At 41.8% G+C, this 18,058-nt stretch overlaps 1 protein-coding gene across 8 annotated transcripts; it reads left to right on the plus strand.

Moving 5' to 3' along the window:
• Positions 1-4,659: 4,659 nt before the first annotated feature.
• On the plus strand, positions 4,660-14,931 carry LOC115186319 (uncharacterized). Of its 8 annotated transcripts, none has more exons than XM_029745992.1 (8): positions 4,660-5,010; positions 9,364-9,482; positions 12,387-12,424; positions 12,546-12,616; positions 12,754-12,820; positions 12,946-13,155; positions 13,422-13,493; positions 13,825-14,931. In XM_029745992.1, the coding sequence occupies exons 1-8, from the start codon at positions 4,762-4,764 to the stop codon at positions 13,926-13,928; spliced, it is 930 nt and encodes a 309-aa protein (XP_029601852.1). In that variant the 5' UTR covers positions 4,660-4,761; the 3' UTR covers positions 13,929-14,931. The 8 variants fall into 8 exon arrangements, with proteins under 8 accessions (XP_029601852.1, XP_029601853.1, XP_029601856.1 ...); XM_029745993.1 differs by having other exon boundaries at positions 4,664-5,010; positions 12,958-13,155; XM_029745996.1 differs by lacking the exon at positions 4,660-5,010 and adding an exon at positions 5,586-5,691.
• The last annotated feature ends 3,127 nt before the right edge of the window (positions 14,932-18,058 follow it).

Here is an 18,058-nt window from a genome sequence, read left to right on the forward strand (position 1 = left end):
TGACAATTTAGCTAAAGTGACCATAGATTAGAATCTACAGAGGTAATTTTGTCCCATAGCTTAAGTCAGTGTTTCCCAACTCCAGTCCTCGGGTACCCCTACAGTACAGATTTTTATCGTAGCCCAGAGCACAGCTGATTCAACTTGTCAACTAATCATCAAGCCCTTGAAGAGTTGAATGAGGTGTGTTTGTCCGGGGCTACAACGAAAATGTGTACCGTTGGGGTACTTGAGGACCAGAGTTGGGGAAACGCTTGCTAAAGTGACGACCAATTAGAGTTGTACTGTAGCTGATAGTGAATAGACTGCTTCAGGGACCCTGTATGTGTTTTTCACCCCTGTAGTCTGTCTGAGTATTGTGTGCTGTAGGATGACAATGTTCGTACAGAGAACAACATACAATTAGAACATACAGTTTGTGGTGCTCCTTTCAATGTCCTCTGCTCTCTTCATTCTTTGTCTGCGCTTACTTTAACTTCCACTTCCAAGATATGTTACTACTAATATTTGTCTTATTTTAGGGTTTTGCTGCTCCTCTTCAATCTCTTCCTCCTCCTCTCTTTTGCTCTTTTACTCCTGTCTTCCTGTGATGGCTAGGATCTCCCACAAGCCCTGACCATAAAACCAAACGCCATGAGATAAAGAGTGATCCTACTCCGTTCGGCTTTAGAGGTACGTCTTCCCATAATGACCCTAGTCACTGTATCTGTGGTCGACCATGGTCGCTGCATTCGATCATTTCATCTGTGGTTGGTCAGGATGTATTGATTTACAGACAGCGGTTTCTGTCTGAGGAGAGAAATGTGGTTCATCAGGGAATGTATAATACGCTGTGTTGACTGACAGGCAACCGGAGTCACAGTTACCATGGTCGGTCATTCATTGTGGTTGAGCACGTTTGCCTGTGGTCAATCTCTTTGACCATGTTTCAATAGGGTCGTAATGTATCTTTCTCTCAGACCCAGGCCCTCACGCTCACCTCTACCTGGGCAGAGTCAGGTGGTTCAGCACCTCGAGTCTCTTACAGGCCAAGAGGAGAGGTACCGTACAGCACTCAACTGGACTGGACTGGTTTAGACTGGTTTAGACTGGATTAAGATGTTTGGTGATCACATAATGGCTGCCGAATTTCACTGAGAGATTTGCCCCTCTCACTCCCTGCACACTGTGTTCCCTTGCCTGAGTGTGTGGATACACATGACCACCTAAATGCTTATGTTGATATATTTATCCCAAAAAATGTCACGCTCCTTATTGCTGAGTAGTGTTGTGGTTCTGAATGGTCCACACGATTACTGTAGTTTCACTCCATTCAACTTGGTCCTGTTCCTTCTGATTGCCGTCCACCCTGTCACTGACCGTGTCTGGTCTAACAGGTTGCTGAAATGCCTACTCTCAATGTCCCCCGGTCCCCTCGTGTGTGTGTGTGCGACTGAGCGAGTGTGTGTTTCAGGCTACACAAGACACCAAATTCTTATGTACCCTTTCTCCCTCCTCTAGGATGGACCAAGGGCTCTCTCTCATTGGACGCCAATGAGGAGAATGATGGCTACTCTAGCCCTGAAGAGCCCCTGAACTCAGACCCCGAGGACGAGGGGGGAAAGAAACTAGTGAGTGTGCGTGCGTGAGGATACTCATCCACTCCAAGCTGGGATGTGGCTCCACGTAGAAACAGTTACAAAAAAGTATTGTTTACAATCATACATACAATCTAACACCATATATTGACTGTGCACAGTGTGCAGGGAAGTACAGAGTGGTGTCTGACTATGAGAAGGGAGAAGGCCAGGACCTGTCAGTCAAGAGTGGTGAAACGGTGCAGCTGATCAAGGAGGGAGATGACGGACAGTGGTGAGAATATTACCTTGACACCCTTACACTTGATTGGTTTCACACTTTAACAGTCAGAACCTATTCCAACACAGTCATATTCTATAGGGAAAACCATAGTTCAGGTTTCTCCAACCCTGTTCTTGGAGAGCTACCCTCCCCTAGGTTTTTGCTCCCAACCCCAGTTGTAACTAACATGATTAATGTTATCAACCAGCTAATTATTAGAATCAGGTGTGCTAGGTTAGTCAGAGTGAAAACCTACAGGACTGTAGCTCTCCAGGAACAAGAGAGACCTGCCATAGTGAAACGTAACACAACATTTTGAAACAGGAAACAAAAATAAGCTATTCTTATCGGACAATTTTGGGTAGCCTGTCCCTGTTGCAGTTTCTTTTTTCTGTGCCTTATGATATGACCCAGTATTCAAATCTGAGCAGTGTTGAGTTGGGGCAAGGTGGTGGTCAAGGGGTTGTGTGTGTTTCTGTGTTGGTGCAGGTTTGTGAAGAACTTGAAGACCAAGCAGGAGGGCTGGGTGACTGCAGCCAACATTCTCACCCTGATTGGAGAGTCCAAGTCCTGCCAGTCTCTCACCAGCTCAGGTAAAACCCCCTCTCCATGTAGAATTATGTGGAGGGGTGTATGTGTGTGTGTGTGTGTGTATATATATATATATCTCCTTAACCATCTCCTAACCTCTGGTCTCCCTGTGTATGCCTGTGTGTATTCCAGAGGGCAGTGGCTCAGGGAACCTCAGCACTTCATCCAGCTGCTGTGAGACCTACACCAGCTTCTCTGACATCAAGCCCTGAACCCTCCACCCTTCCCTGGCCCCATCAGGCCACCCCAGACCCTTTGTCTCCAGACCCCAACCCAACAGCACCAGCTGGTGGCTCCCCCAGCAAGACAGCACATTCTCCCCCCCACCCTAAACACAACTTCACCCACCTTATCCAGAGGCAAGCCCCTCTATTAGGATACTGGTCAGCAACTTCAAGAAGATGCCAACAATAGACTTCATCAAATATCATTGACTAGAGAATGGGCTCCAGCGCCCTTGTGTAGTTGAAGAGACACAGTGTAGTGTAGGTGGGCAGCAGCTACCCATAGACACTAATCTTAGGTCAGTTCGGCATTTTGCATTTATCCTTCATAAAATTGTCAAGGTTAGGATTGGGGGTTGGGTGAGCTGATCCTAGACCTAACCCTCAGCTATGCAAGCAGACCTCGGGCGGCCAGTATTAGTAGCACTACAACAGACAAAATGCTATGGACAAGATGGAACCTGACATAACCCATAGAAATATAATACCATTTTGTTATGAATTCTAAGATTAACCTGATCAGGTGTCACTGACATAGCGACCCCATCTGCCATAGAGTGGTGGAGATGGATCGGGTTGAGCCCTTTTTGTTGTACTGTAAGCCTATAAGTAAGTTACTGTAAGTCACAATGCTGTTGGTCTGCATCATGGTCCCCTTGATTGTCTACAAATAGACAAGACTGTATTTTTTTTTTAAATATATTGTAAATAAGAAAGATTATGATTGAAAAGTATACCATGTGTAGCTTTTCAGATTGTTGCTATGTAAGTTCTACCAGTCACCTCAACTGGTGACCATATAAGTAACCAATATGAGCTTTGGTAGGCCTGTGACTATCTTATTGCCTCTTGGAGAGTGAGGAGTTACTGTTTATTTGAAAAGAGGGAAGGGAATGACTCTTGTTATGTACTGTGATAAAGATGTTTTTCTGTGTCCGTCTATCCTTATAATGTAATCTCTCTCTAGTCTTTCTCTCTCCCTCCTCCTTGTTCTCATAGCCTACCCTGTCCTGCAACATTAGTTTTGTATATGGTTCAGACAGAGCAGTCACAGTATCACTGTTTCCTCTGTCCTCGTCAAACGACTTTATTATGAGATCCCCTTTTCATCCATTTCACCGGCTCTCTGTTCAGACATCTATTAAACGTGACTTTGGTCATTGCAGGTGTCTTCTCCATGTGTACTGTGAACTTTCCTAGTTTTGTGAATAACTCAGTGTATAGTCATAACTTATTTATTGTAAAGCAATCATATTTTTTTATGTAGATATTGTTTTAACTCACTATTTTCTTTATGAAATCAGAAATTCTCTTTCAGTCAGCAGTTGTGAATCTGTTTTTTATATTAAAGGACTTGTGGTACAGGTAATTCTCTGTGTGTGTGTGTGTATTTCCTGTATCGGGTTGGGTAGCCTAATAAAATAATATCTTGTATTGTTTGTAAATGTCATTTCAGACTGCCTACAGTGGGGTGGCAGGTAGCCTAGTGGTTAGAGCGTTGGGCCAGTAACCGAAAAGTTGCTAGATCGAATCCCTGAGCTGACAAGGTAGACATCTGTTGTTCTGCCCCTGAACAAGGCAGTTAACCCAGTATTCCTAGGCAGTCATTGTAAATAAGAATTTGTTCTTAACTGACTTGCCTGGTTAAATAAAAATGAAAAGCTCTGTTCTTTGCTATAGTGCAGCTAGCCAGCAGTTCCAACCTGCTTGCTTACAATTACACTAGGGTCAGACAGGCTTCCTGTAAGACATGCAGAGCCATCTCTGAAAACATTCCTCAATCCAAGGATAAGAAATGTGTTGTACTCCAAATTGTCCCATTATCCCAACTGTTACACCGAGAAGATCTCTGTGTAACAGTCAGTTTGAGGCATTTCTCATCCCTGGACTAGTTTGGGAAACCCTGTCTTAATCTACACAAAGTCTGTCTGACCCTAGTCATAGATCCACAGCTGAGCCTAAGCAAGCGGGTGGATCTGCTGGCTAAATTTCAGTCTGCCTATACCCAACTAGCTAGCACAGGTTGTGCAGATAGTGACATCGACTAGGCCTACCCAAAGCAACAACCTCTATACCCGCACAACCAGATATAAGATAGAGGGAAAAAATGGAAAGCAAAAAGCATACCACGGAAAATCAGAATTTGACCCAAAAAAATCAAAGTAGGGAGCTCAGAATCGTGAAAAACCTGGCAAATGTCAAATCAAATGTATGGAATCATTTTGGAGTAATCGTTAACGCTGACAAACAACTTGTGGATGGATTCGCCGCATGCAAAAAGTGCAAGCGGGTGTTAGCCTATGACAGTCAAAGAACGGGCACTTCCAGCTTGAAAAAACACATTGGGAGATGCACGGTAAGACGGATATTGATTGACTGCCCAGCCGCCGACTGTAGTGTAGAACAAGGAGCCCAGTGCCCTATGAAGGACAAGGATAGTTCACTCGGGTCAGGGTGCGATTCGGGTTGGGGTAGCACTCTTTCCTAAAGGCGGTTTGCAGTCGGGTCCCGATAGATCCGTTTGTGGAGAATTATGCAGAAATGTACTCTGGCGTGTGGCAGACATGGTGTTTATGTGCATGTGAGAATTAAAATATGTGGGCTATTGTGAAGTGAAATGGTTGATTTTATAGTCACATTGTGCATTTGTAAACTGTGGCTGTGGAGTGGTGAAGACTTTCGTCTTTAATCATCGCGCATGCGCGAGTAAATAGTCAGGATTCCAGACTGCTAGCTCGGTACAGCACGTTCAGCCGAGGAAGCGCAGAATATCATTCCAATAGCTAATCACAGACTGAGAAGCTGTAGTTGTGAGATATGGAAAGTAGAATCAGAGACCGTAAAAAAAGTCACACCTGGAAATATTTCACCGAAATTTCGTCCGAAAGTGTGACATGTAAGCTGTGTGCGGCTGTTCTGAAGCGGACGAGTGGGCACAACATCCATGTTAAACCATTTAGAAAGGATCCATCATCTGTCGTTAAGACATATCAAAACACAGCGAGAGCTGATGGCTGCCGTTAGAGGTAAGGCTCCTGTAAGTGTTTTATTTAACTCTTAGCCGACTACCAAAGCAAATTCGTGTGAAAGTGTGATATCTGGACTGGTCTCCCCTCAGCTTGTACCATATGTATTCTTCACGAGGTTGCCATTTCAACGCGTGCCTCACATTTGTTTTAACCCCAAATGCAGTTAATACAGTAAATTGCCTATATTTTGTCAGAGCAGAGGATCGCTGAAAACTCTTTTGGTGAGGAACCAGGCTACTCTGCTGGTCTGGTCAGTTGTAAGATTCTCTAGTTTGGTTGTCCATTGGTTCCATTCATTCTCAAAATGTCAACAGCAAGTTCACCCGGCGTTGGTTCAGCTGTGTAGCACAGCTTCGACAGAATAGAAGCTTCTCAGGCTAAATGTAAACACTGCGACCGGAATATCAGATGTAAAGGACGTTGCACCAGTGGCATGAAAAGGCATTTAGTCTCGGCATCAGGTAAACTGGACCTCCGAAAGGGCTCTATTTAAACAAATAATTCGAGACCTCCACAGACAAAAGCAATGGAGCTATAGATGTTGAAGCGTCAGAGACGGGTATTAAAACGAGTGAGAACAAAATACAAACTTCATGACGTTGCTACATTTGAGTGACAATCAATAAAGAACTGAGTTCGGCTACATGTATTCATGACGAATCAACCGATTGAATGCGCACATTTAGCTAAACGGATTCGTGGATTTCCGTTTATTATGCTAACCGGAAAATGCTGTTTTGGTTAGCAGTTATGTACATTTTCAATTAAATGCCGAGTCTCAAATAGCCGCCTGTCCCTTTTTAATAGCCAGGCATCGGCACACATTTCAGCAAATAAACGCCTGTTTCAAATAAACGCCCCATCCAAATTAATTGTTTACAAGGTTACCATGTCATGTGATATACATAAAAAAAAGGATCTGTCATGTTGCTTGCCATGGCGCCACCAAGAAGAAAATACGACATCAAATTCAAGCTAGCAGTGATTAAATTCACAGAGCAAAATTCGGGCGAGGCAACAGCAAGGCATTTTGGAATTGATCCAAAACGAGTAAGAGAATGGCGAAGTCAAAAAGTCGAACTTCAACGTTTGTCTGAGGTGGATCAGAAGAGGGCGAGACTGCAAGGTGGGGGGAGGAAAAAGGTTAGCGAGTAGCTGGAGGCTAGTCTTTGCAAGTCTGGGGCTATTCATTGCGCAAATTCTGTTGCAAAACATTGCTTAAACGGAACGAAACTGGGCGGGACCTACCGGAATATGTCCAATAGGAACTCTCGTTTTAGTTCCAACAAAGGTTCTGTTTAGCAACTGCTGGACTGATGAATACACCCCTGATCTGAGACGGATTCATGTTTATACTGGTCACAACAGTGTGGTAGTCTTTAAAAAAAATATTGCTCAAAATATTTGTACATTAGAAGCCAGTCTCAAATAAGCGCCGGTTGTGTTGCTTTATCGTTTGATATTCTGGGGTGCATTCATTAGTCGCAAACCATTGCAAAACGTTTCGCAAAGAAACCCATTCAGCGTTAACTCTAGGAAGCAAACGTGAAGTGACCTACATTAAATTGTTTTTCCTTGCAAAGTGTTTTCCATTTGAAGTAAATGGCTTTCGTTGCGAAACGTAACAGGCCAACACACCTTTGATAAAACAGTGCGATGAAATAAAACGTTTTTATTAGCAGTATTATCAAACTTGTAGTTTGCTAATTTGGCTAGTCCAGCATAGATCTGAAGGAAAAGGCTTTGACTGTAGAGAGACCATAGAGCATAAATAGGAAGAGACGCGCTAAAAGTATCACGGTTTGGAAGTATTTCACCAGAAAGGGCGTTGATACATGTACATGTCGGTTATGCAAAGCAGTACTCAAATACAACAACGGCAGCACTGACAGCATGTTAAACCACATCAAATACAAGCACCCAGCCATCATAGCGCCAGCTCTAGATGGGAAATCAGAAACGACCACCAGGGTAAAGTAGAGGGCTGTTATTATTATCCACTACATGTTATTTTGTCCATTGAATATTAATACTGTTAATGACAGTCTATAAAACTACCCAACAAATAGACTACTACAGGGACAACATGTAAAATGTAAAGACTCAATAAAAAAAACCTAAATAGCAGCTCCACCACTTGTTTTGGTATACATCTGGTGGAGGAAATATTATGTCCTGCATAAATTCAGCGGAACCCCTCGCCAACAGCCAATGTAATAGCAGGGCGCGCAATACAAAACAGCAAAAATCTCATAATTAAATTTTCTGAAACATACAACTATTATACACCATTTAAAAGATAATCTTCTCGTTAATCCAACCACATTGTCCGATTTCAAAAAGGCATTACAGCGAAAGCATAACATTAGATTATGTTAGGACATCAACTTCACAAGAAAAACCACACAGCCATTTTCCAAGCAAGGAGAGGCTTCACAAAAAACAGAAATACAGCTAAAATGAATCACTAACCTTTGACGATCTTCTTCAGATGACACTCCCAGGACTCAATGTTACACAATACATGTATGTTTTGTTCGATAAAGTTCATATTTATATCCCAAAAAACATTTTACATTGGCTCGTGATGTTCAGAAAATGTTTAGCCTCCAAACCTCCGGTGAATGAGCACATCATTTTACAAAAATACTCATCATAAACGTTGATAAAATTTACAACAGTTATTGAAAGAATTATAGATACACTTCTCCTTAATGCAACCGCTGTGTCAGATTTCAAAATAGCTTTACGGCGAAAGCACATTGTTCAATATTCTGAGTACAGAGCTCAGCCATCAAAGCAAGCTATACAGTTACCCGCCAAGTTCTGGAGTCAACAAAACTCAGAAATAGTATTATAAATCTTCACTTACCTTTGCTGATCTTCATCGGAATGCACTCCCAGGACTCCCACATCAAATGTTCGTTTTGTTCCATAAACTCCATATTTATGTCCAAATACCTCCATTTGTTCGCGCATTCAGATCACTATTCCAAATGCGCAAGCACAAAACCGTAGACGAAAAGTCAAAAAGCTCCATTACCGCTCGTAGAAACATGTCAAACGATGTTTACAATCAATCCTTAGGCTCTTTTTATCATAAATATTCGATAATATTCCAACCGGACAATAGCGTATTCATTACAGAGGAAAAAGAAGGAACGGCGCGCCTGCGTGACCCGCAGTAAATAACTCATTGGCCTCAGGCAGTCCACTTGTTGAGTCAGCTCTTATTCTCTCCCCAGTAACAGTAGAAGTATGAAACAAGGTTCTAAAGACTGTTGACATCTAGTGGAAGCCTTAGGAAGTACAAAATTAACCCTAAGTCACTGTTTACTGTATAGGCAATCACTTGAAAAACTACAACTTCAGATTTCCACACCTCCTGGTTGGATTTTTCTCAGGTTTTTGCCTGCCATATGAGTTCTGTTATACTCACAGACATCATTCAAACAGTTTTAGAAACTTCAGAGTGTTTTCTATCCAAATCTACTAATAATATGCATATCCTACCTTCTGAGCTTGAGTAGCAGGCAGTTTACTACAGGCACGCCTTTCATCCGGATGTCAAAATACTGCCCCCTACCCTAGAGAAGTTAATGGTAATTGCAAATCTTATTGAAATGTGACATATCATGATGTTTTTTTATGGTTTTGTGGTATGAATTGTTTTTCTTCAGACATTAAAGTTAAAAAGAGAAGCCGCAATAAAGGCAGAGAAGACCATGTCTAAGAGCACATATGAAGAAGAGGAAGATGAGGAGGAGGATGAGCATCTCACCAAGACTGGGATGTCAAAGTGGGTATCATGTATATTGGAAGATAACATTGGTGACACTTTTATATAGGCCCACTGTAGGGCTGGGCGATATGACAATATATATTGTGTGACGATAGAAAACGTGTTATCGTTACATATTATGCTCTTATCGTTTATTTCGTTGTCGCAAATCACACTCTTTATGGCAATATTTTTTGTGAATTGGACGACGCTTTGTGGGCCGTGTGGAAGGAAATTTGCAACCCAAACAAACATGCAGGAGAGTGAACATGACACAGAGAACGTACCTAAAGAGCTCATACCTAAAAGCTCGTACCTAAAAGTGGGGCAACTTAGGTCGCATGGACGTGGTTTGGGTATGAAAAGTCTGACACGGACCAGAAAACCGTCGTCTGCAAAATATGCCGCAGGCCGGTCCCGACAACAAGCTCAAACACCACTAACCTCTTTTAACACCTACGCAAGAATCATGTGAAACAGTATGGAGAGAGTCTACGGATGAGACCCCAAAAAGTACAGTCGAGTGCTCAAAACAAACCCCCGACTCAAATGTTGCAAGAGGCTTTTGCCCGCGGCACACCATATGGCAAAGAATCACGAAGATGGAAGGAGACAACAGCTGCCATTACAACTTACGTCTGCAAAGACATGGCCCCAATTTACACGGTGGAGAAACGGGGGTTTCATGAGTTTGTGCTAACACTCGACCCAAGGTACCAAATGCAAATTGATATGTGACACGTATTAATGCCAAAATAACATGCAAAACAGGCAAGCCCCCCCCCCCCCAAAAAAAATATACATGCAGTTGAAGTGGGAAGTTTACATACACTTAGGTTGGTGTCATTAAAACTAGTTTTTCAACCACTCCACAAATGTCTTGTTAACAAACTATAGTTTTGGCAAGTCAGGTAGGACATCTACTTTGTGCATGACACATGTCATTCTTCCAACAATTGTTTACAGACAGATTATTTCACTTATTCACTGTATCACAATTCCACTGGGTCAGAAGTTTACATACACTAGGTTGACTGTGCCTTTAAACAGCTTGGAAAATTCCAGAAAATTATGTCATGGCTTTAGAAGCTTCTGATAGGATGATTTACATAATTTGAGTCAATTGGAGGTGTTCCTGTGGATGTATTTCAAGGCCTACCTTCAAACTCACTGTCTCTTTGCTTGACATCTTGGGAAAATCAAAAGAAATCAGTCAAGACCTCAGGAAAAAAAAAATGTAGACCTCCACAAGTCTGGTTCATCCTTGGGAGCAATTTCCAAACGCCTGATGGTACCACGTTCATCTGTACAAACAATAGCACACAAGTATAAACACCATGGGACCATGCAGCCGTCATACTGCTCAGGAAGGAGACACGTTCTGTCTCCTAGAGATGAACGTACTTTGGTGCAAAAAGTGCAAATCAATCCCAGAACAACAGCAAAGGACCTTGTAAAGATGCTGGAGGAAACGGGTACAAAAGTATCTATATCAACAGTAAAACGAGTTCTATTTCGACATAACCTGAAAGGCCGCTTAGCAAGGAAGAAGCCACTGCTCCAAAACCGCCATAAAAAAGCCAGACTACGGTTTGCAACTGCACATGGGGACAAAGATTGTACTTTTTTATGAAATGTCCTCTGGTCTGATGAAACAAAAATAGAACTGTTTGGCCATAATGACCATCGTTATATTTAGAGGAAAAAGGGGGAGGCTTGCAAGCCGAAGAACACCATCCCGACCGTGAAGCACAGGGGTGGCAGCATCATGTTGTGGGGGTGCTTTGCTGCAGGAGGGACTGGTGCACTTTACAAAATAGATGGCATGATGAGAATGAAAATTACGTGGATATATTGAAGCAACATCTCAAGACATCGGTCAGGAAGTTGAAGCTTGGTCGCAAATGGGTCTTCCAAATGGACAATGACCACAAGCATAATTCCAAAGTTGTGGCAAAATGGCTTAAGGACAACAAAGTCAAGGTATTGGAGTGGCCATCACAAAGCCCTGACCTCATCCTATAGAAAATGTGTGTGCGAGCAAGGAGGCCTACAAACCTGACTCAGTTACACCAGCTGTCAGGAGGCATGGGCCAAAATTCACCCAACTTATTGTGGGAAGCTTGTGGAAGGCTACCCGAAACGTTTGACCCAAGTTAAACAATTTAAAGACAATTCTACCAAATACTAATTGAGTGTATGTAAACTTCTGACCCACTGGGAATTTGATTAAAGAAATAAAACCTGAAATAAATCATTCTCTCTATTATTCTGACATTTCACATTCTTAAAATAAAGTGGTGATCCTAACTGACCTAAGACAGGGAAGTTTCACTAGGATTAAATGTCAGGAATTGTGAAAGCCAAATTTATTTAAAACTCAGTTAAGGTGTATGTGAACTTCCGACTTCAACTGTACATTAGGCCTATAACTGTACATTTTAGGCCTATAATTATTGTTTGCAACTATAGTTGAACTTTTTTTAGATTTTATTCATCAATATCTTATTACATACTTAATTGAAAATTTGCACAAAGGTTCTAAATAAACGGAGAAATAATAAATATGATTAAGTACCATTTTATTTGTTGAGTAAATCAAAATGTAATAAGAAATAGGCCTTTACATGTGGTAATTTTATATAAACTATTAATTGAATTTACAGAAGATGTGCTGTATCGTGATATGTATTGTTATCGGGATATGAAATTTTGGCCATATCGCCCAGCCCTAGCCCACTGTATTAGATCATCTCAGAGCCCAGAACCAAACTGTGTCTGTTATGACAGACTATAGGTTATATATTTTTCATATAAAAGTTTGCTTTTTACAGTAAAAAATGGCCAAGCCTTTGCAAGACTGTTCTTCAGTGTTCTAATGGTTTGTTAACATTGTATTTCTGTGTTTCTAACTTCCCCCAGGCAAGATCCCAATACTTCAGAGGTAGCCATGACAGAAGGTTGTTGTATCAGTTTCAATCCAAGATGTCCTGTATAGTCACTTATGTCAACTTTCAGATGGTCTCATAGGACGAACCCTGTGGTTATGTTACTCACAATATTCTTGTTTTTATGCTGTAGACGGGGCTGCAGAGCAGTTTGAGTTTCAGTATGGACTGGAGGGACCAACATTTAAGAATGACAATGGGGAGGTGAGTTGGTACTTAACGCAAATTAGTGATCGAATGAGCAGGTTGTTTTTTTGCTGTCTCCTACCTCTTTCACACTTGTATTTAGCTACAGTACATTTTGCTCTTTTCTTCTACTCAAACCCCTTTTCTCTGTGCAGTGCTCCAAGAGCCATCTGTCCATCATCAAAGTGGAACAACTGGACCCCCTTCTCCCTGACCAAAACGGTAAGTTTGTGTGCATGTCTATTATAACAGAAGAAGAATAAAGGACCATCATATTAGGTGTGTTTGGACTGGGATAGGTCAACCTGTCTACATATCCAATGTGCACTTATCAGGAGTCAACTCAGTTCTTTCCCCAGACTCCAGCTGTGGTTCTGGGTCACCTAGGGATCCTGGGCCTCCTGGCTCGTCTGGTTTTGGGTCCAGTATGAGTCCAGCTGCACAGTTCTTCAGGAAGTGCCACCAGGCAGGCTGCACACAGTTCATCTTCTCTGAGTTTGCCTCCCGCCTCAACACTATCACTGAGAGGATTTCATCCCAGCAGGCCAGCGAAGAAGGTGAGACAGAATAATACAATAGACTACTATTAAATACATTGGATGGGGACTGTAGTGTTGACTAACTAAACCGGAGCATGCAATTATGAATAGCATTTGCAAAACAATGTTATTGAATTGGGACTGGGAAACGGTTTGCACTTTTTCAAAGTGCACTTGTCAACTGTACTGTTGTCCATTGTGAAACTGAGCTTGTAATATAATATTTTAAAAAAACAAAACATTTTTGGCAGTATAGATATTAACAAAATATCCTGTGTCCACAGATTTCAACCTCACCCTGAAAGTGCTGGAGGCCTCTGGGATGCTGCCAGAGATCTTTGCAAAGAGAGACCAAGGTAAAGTGTTTAAACATCCACATAAAGTGCAGAATACACTCTCTTTGTGGTGCGTGGAATAAAGTCCCCCCATAAGTTAGTTCCTCATATAGGAATTCTGGTTCAGAAGCACGAATAACCTTGCCTGACACCAGAAGACCTACGTTAGCTCCCCGAGCTAATGCTTAGACTTAAGCTCAGTGGGCTAACACAGTTATGGAATGCAGGAGACCCGTCGTGCTCTGATCGGTAACACCCGCATGCATTTTGACCTCAGCACTGGCCAGTAGGCAGACACAGTGCCCAGAGAATGAATTTCACCCTAATGCCCTGTTTCTTTTCCTTTGTTCAGAAATGGAGAAGAGACTGAAGGATTTGCAGAGAGAGACTGAATCGGTGAGGACTGCCAGGTCTGCCATGAGAGATGCCTGTGTCATGAGCGTCACCCCATCATGACGGATCACTGCTGAAGATAAAAGCGATTTTATAAGACGTTATAACTAGGGCCTGGAGTTTTCCCTGACCACGTGACCGGACTAGGAATGTATAGGACCTGAAGTTTTCCTGGTCCGATCATGTGGACAGGAAAAACCTCACACCCCAATTTTAGTAGAATGTAAATATTTGAAACCTTTTATATTTGCCATATTTTTCTACCTTTGTGTTCAAACATTTTAACTCTGATATTTGAAAACAGTTTGTTGTACCGTGGCTACTGAGATGGGTGATATATTATACTTGAAGTGAGTAATAGGTGATATAATCTTGTGACATACATTGGTTCTGGGTTCCAAGGTTATTGGCGTTGTAGTGATGTTAGCAGGTGATCTTTTGTGTCCATCTGTGCTGTATGTACTTTGTGCTTACTAACCCTTCACAGGTTAAATATGTCCTTATATAGTATGTGTGAACCAGTATCTACATTTATCGATGGATGGGTACTACATTTACTGTAAGACAAATTCATTTGGAAGACACTGTAATATAGCATACTTGAGGAAAGTTGAATGCATTAAACTTCTTATGTAAATGAGTCATGTGATGACATTTCAGATCTGAAACGTCCTGTAAACAAACGTTCTATTACTGTAATATAAAGTACCTGCTCTGCTTATGGATGACAGTGGAATGTAGGCAGTAAACCTGCGAAGGTGTGAGATGGGATATTTAAACTGAAATCCTAAATGCCATAATTCTTTGTTTATGCATTTTTAAATAGGAATATCAGTTCACTTCCAGAATTGACTGAGTTGAAATGGTACATTAGTTTGACAGCAATTAGCCTAGTAGCAAATATTGTGGTTGTAGCAGCGTTTTCGAGATTCGATCTTTGAGATATTACTTTGGTTGGCACAACGCCCTCTTGTGGGTTTGCTGGTCAATACATATACTGAACATGTAACCACAGTAATAGTGGCCATTAAATCAATGAATAAAAATGTAATATTGACAAATTAAACAAATTGTAGACCTTTAATCTTTTCCAACATGTCAACAGACACTTAACTTCAATTAAGTATGAAACATTTCAGTGTTAACTTTCTCTTTATCCCTGGTTGATGTATATTTCAGAGCCTCTTCAGTGTGGATGGGGTATAACATACATTTTCAACAACAAAGACTGCACTTCCAGTTTGTGTTCTTTACTCTGTTGAACTCTTTTGTCTTCATTCCTAGTTACAGCACATGGAACCAGCGTTGGCATGCAAAACATTCAATCAAAACAAAGCGTAACACGTTATAAATAATATCATCAATGTATGACGAATGACGAATTAGCCATCCATTGTGTTATATCATAAATTGTCTTACATGCCGTCACTGTTGTCAAAAGATTATAAACATGTTAAATAAAGTTACTAAGCCAGTCAGTCTTTGGGCCACATCCAGGTTCTTTATCAGTGGCACACATGAAGCAGTTGTTGGCTTTGTTGAACTCTGAAATCATAGGCATGATCTGAACATATGGCTGTCCCACACAACTACATAAAAATAAAGAATTTACATTTACTTTGAATTAAATATCATTACATACCAGACATTTTTACTACATCCTCAGCCATTTCTTTTGGCAGTTGCTCCATGTGTTTTTGAAGGTTCCATATCAATTTGGGAGGGCTGGGGAAGTTCTGTGCAACTTCCTTGGCCATCTACACCAAAAAATAAAATAGAGTTTTTGACCTAATTGTCACATAACAGATAACCATTCATTATTGAAAATATAACTATCGAACCTGCATTACAAAGACCCCACAGCTGAAGGTGTCCTGCTGCATGGTGTGAGTTATTTCCCCTCCTTTCCACTTTATGTCTGCCCAGTCGTCTTTTCCATGGCAGGATCTTCTCATTTTGAAGTATTCTCTTTTTTATGTAAAAATAATGGAATTATGATTAGTTATAGGCAAATGAATACACAAGCAAATGTGTATGCTGTTTTCCTTATCACTATAATCTAGCAGTAATTTATTAGTAGAGGTAATTTCCTTTATGCCCCATTCTACACACAGCCTAAATTATAGCCACTGAACCATTTACAGGACAATAATAAAAGTAGCATATAGGATCCAACCCTATCACAGAGTGAATAAATGTAGAGCGTTCCAGTAGGTTTGGCGACGAATATGAAGCGAGGGCCAGCCAACGAGAGCATACAGGTCGCAGTGGTGGTTAGTTGTCACGAGAATTTTCAATCCCAGTGATGATAATAACAATCACTATATCTTTGACCAATTCTCCAGAGGTTGTAAGGCCCTGGTTAATAGAAGAATTAGACAAAGTCCCAGAATTCTGCAAAAGGTTAGTTCTTTATTCAGAGAGCTCTCCCAATAATACAACACATAGCCTTTTATACCTCACATTTGGTCATACCATATGTCATACCCCTTATAAATGTCCCTCCTCTACTTTAACACTGTCAATGCTTATTTACAAGTCTTCTCCATCACATACATTGCTTATCATATCCTGCAACATGTTACATAATCTACTGCAAGCCAAATGGTTTCTCCCCTCCCTGGGATGGGAGACCTCTTTCCTGTTATCAGTTTCACAGTGGTCACAAGTTCCTGTTTTCCTCTGCACACACTGTCTCGCCTATATTGCTAAATAGTAAAGTCTTAACTTGTCCTACGCACACACATTTAGAGAATTCAGTCTTATGATTCAAATACATTTCACTCCATTATACAGTAACAGGGTGGAATACTTTTAGTCATTACCTTAAACATATAATTACCTTATCAGTAGTATATGGGGCTTTGGTGACGAAACAGATGGCACTGTGATAGACTGTATCCAATTTGCTGAGTAGAGTGTTGGAGGCTATTTTGTAAATGACATCGCCGAAGTCAAGGATCAGTAGGATAGTCAGTTTTACGAGGGTATGCTTGGCAGCATGAGTGAAGGATGCTTTGTTGTGAAATAGGAAGCCGATTCTAGATTTAATTTTGGATTGGAGATGCTTAATATGAGTCTGGAAGGAGAGTTTACAGTCTAACCAGACACCGAGGTATTTGTAGTTGTCCACATATTCTAAGTTAGAACCATCCAGTGTAGTGATTCTAGGCGGGTGGGCAGATGCGGGCAGCAGTCGATTGAAGAGCATGCATTTAGTTTTACTTGCATTTAAGAGCAGTTGGAGGCCACGGAAGGAAAGTTTTATGGCATTGAAGCTTGTCTGGAGGTTAGTTAACACAGTGTCCAAAGAAGGGCCAGAATGGTGTCGTCTACATAGAGGTGAATCAGAGAATCACCAGCCGCAATACCGACATCATTGACGTATACAGAGAAAAGAGTCGGCCCGAGAATTGAACCCTGTGGCACCCCCATAGAGACTGGCAGAGGTCCGGACAACAGGCCCTCCCATTTGACACACTGAACTCTATCTGAGAAGTAGTTGGTGAACCAGGCGAGGCAGTCATTTGAGAAACCAAGGCTGTTGAATCTGCCGATAAGAATGGGTGATTGACAGAGTCGAAAGCCTTGGCCAGGTCGATGGATATGGCTGCACAGTTTTGTCTTTTGTCGATGGCGATTATGATATCGTTTAGGACCTTGAGCGTGGCTGAGGTGCACCCATGACCAGCTCGGAAACCAGATTGCATAGCGGAGAAGGTACGGTGGGATTCGTGATCTGTTTGTTCTTGGCTGGCTTTTGGGTCTAGATGTCTCCCCATTTGAAGAGGGGGATGACCGCGGCAGCTTTCCAATCTGGGGATCTCAGACGATACGAAAGAAAGGTTGAACAGGCTAGTAATAGGGGTTGCAACAAGTGCGGCGGATAATTTTAGATTTGTAGGGGTCCAGATTTTGCAGCTCTTTCAGAACATCAGCTATCTGGATTTGGGTGAAGGAGAAATGGGGGAGGCTTGGGCAGGTTTCTGTGGGGGGTGCAGAGCTGTTGACCGAGGTAGGGGTAGCCAGGTGGAAAGCAAGGCCAGCCATAGAAAAATGCTTTTTGAAATTCTCGATAATCGTAGATTTATCGGTGGTGACAGTGTTTCCTAGCCTCAGTGCAGTGGGCAGCTGGGAGGAGGTGCTCTTATTCTCCATGGACTTTACAGTGTCCCAGAACTTTTTGGAGTTTG

This window comes from Salmo trutta, unplaced genomic scaffold (genome assembly GCF_901001165.1).
Source record: "Salmo trutta unplaced genomic scaffold, fSalTru1.1, whole genome shotgun sequence".
In the NCBI taxonomy this organism is placed as follows: Eukaryota; Metazoa; Chordata; class Actinopteri; order Salmoniformes; family Salmonidae; genus Salmo; species Salmo trutta.

Excerpts from the sequence above, each read along its gene's own strand:
- LOC115186319 (XM_029745992.1), top strand. The coding sequence starts at position 4,762 with ATGGAAAGCAAAAAGCATACCACGGAAAATCAGAATTTGACCCAAAAA. Across the intron at positions 5,011-9,363 it reads AACACATTGGGAGATGCACG|ACATTAAAGTTAAAAAGAGA; the intron begins GTAAGACGGATA and ends GTTTTTCTTCAG. Across the intron at positions 13,156-13,421 it reads CCAGCAGGCCAGCGAAGAAG|ATTTCAACCTCACCCTGAAA; the intron begins GTGAGACAGAAT and ends CTGTGTCCACAG.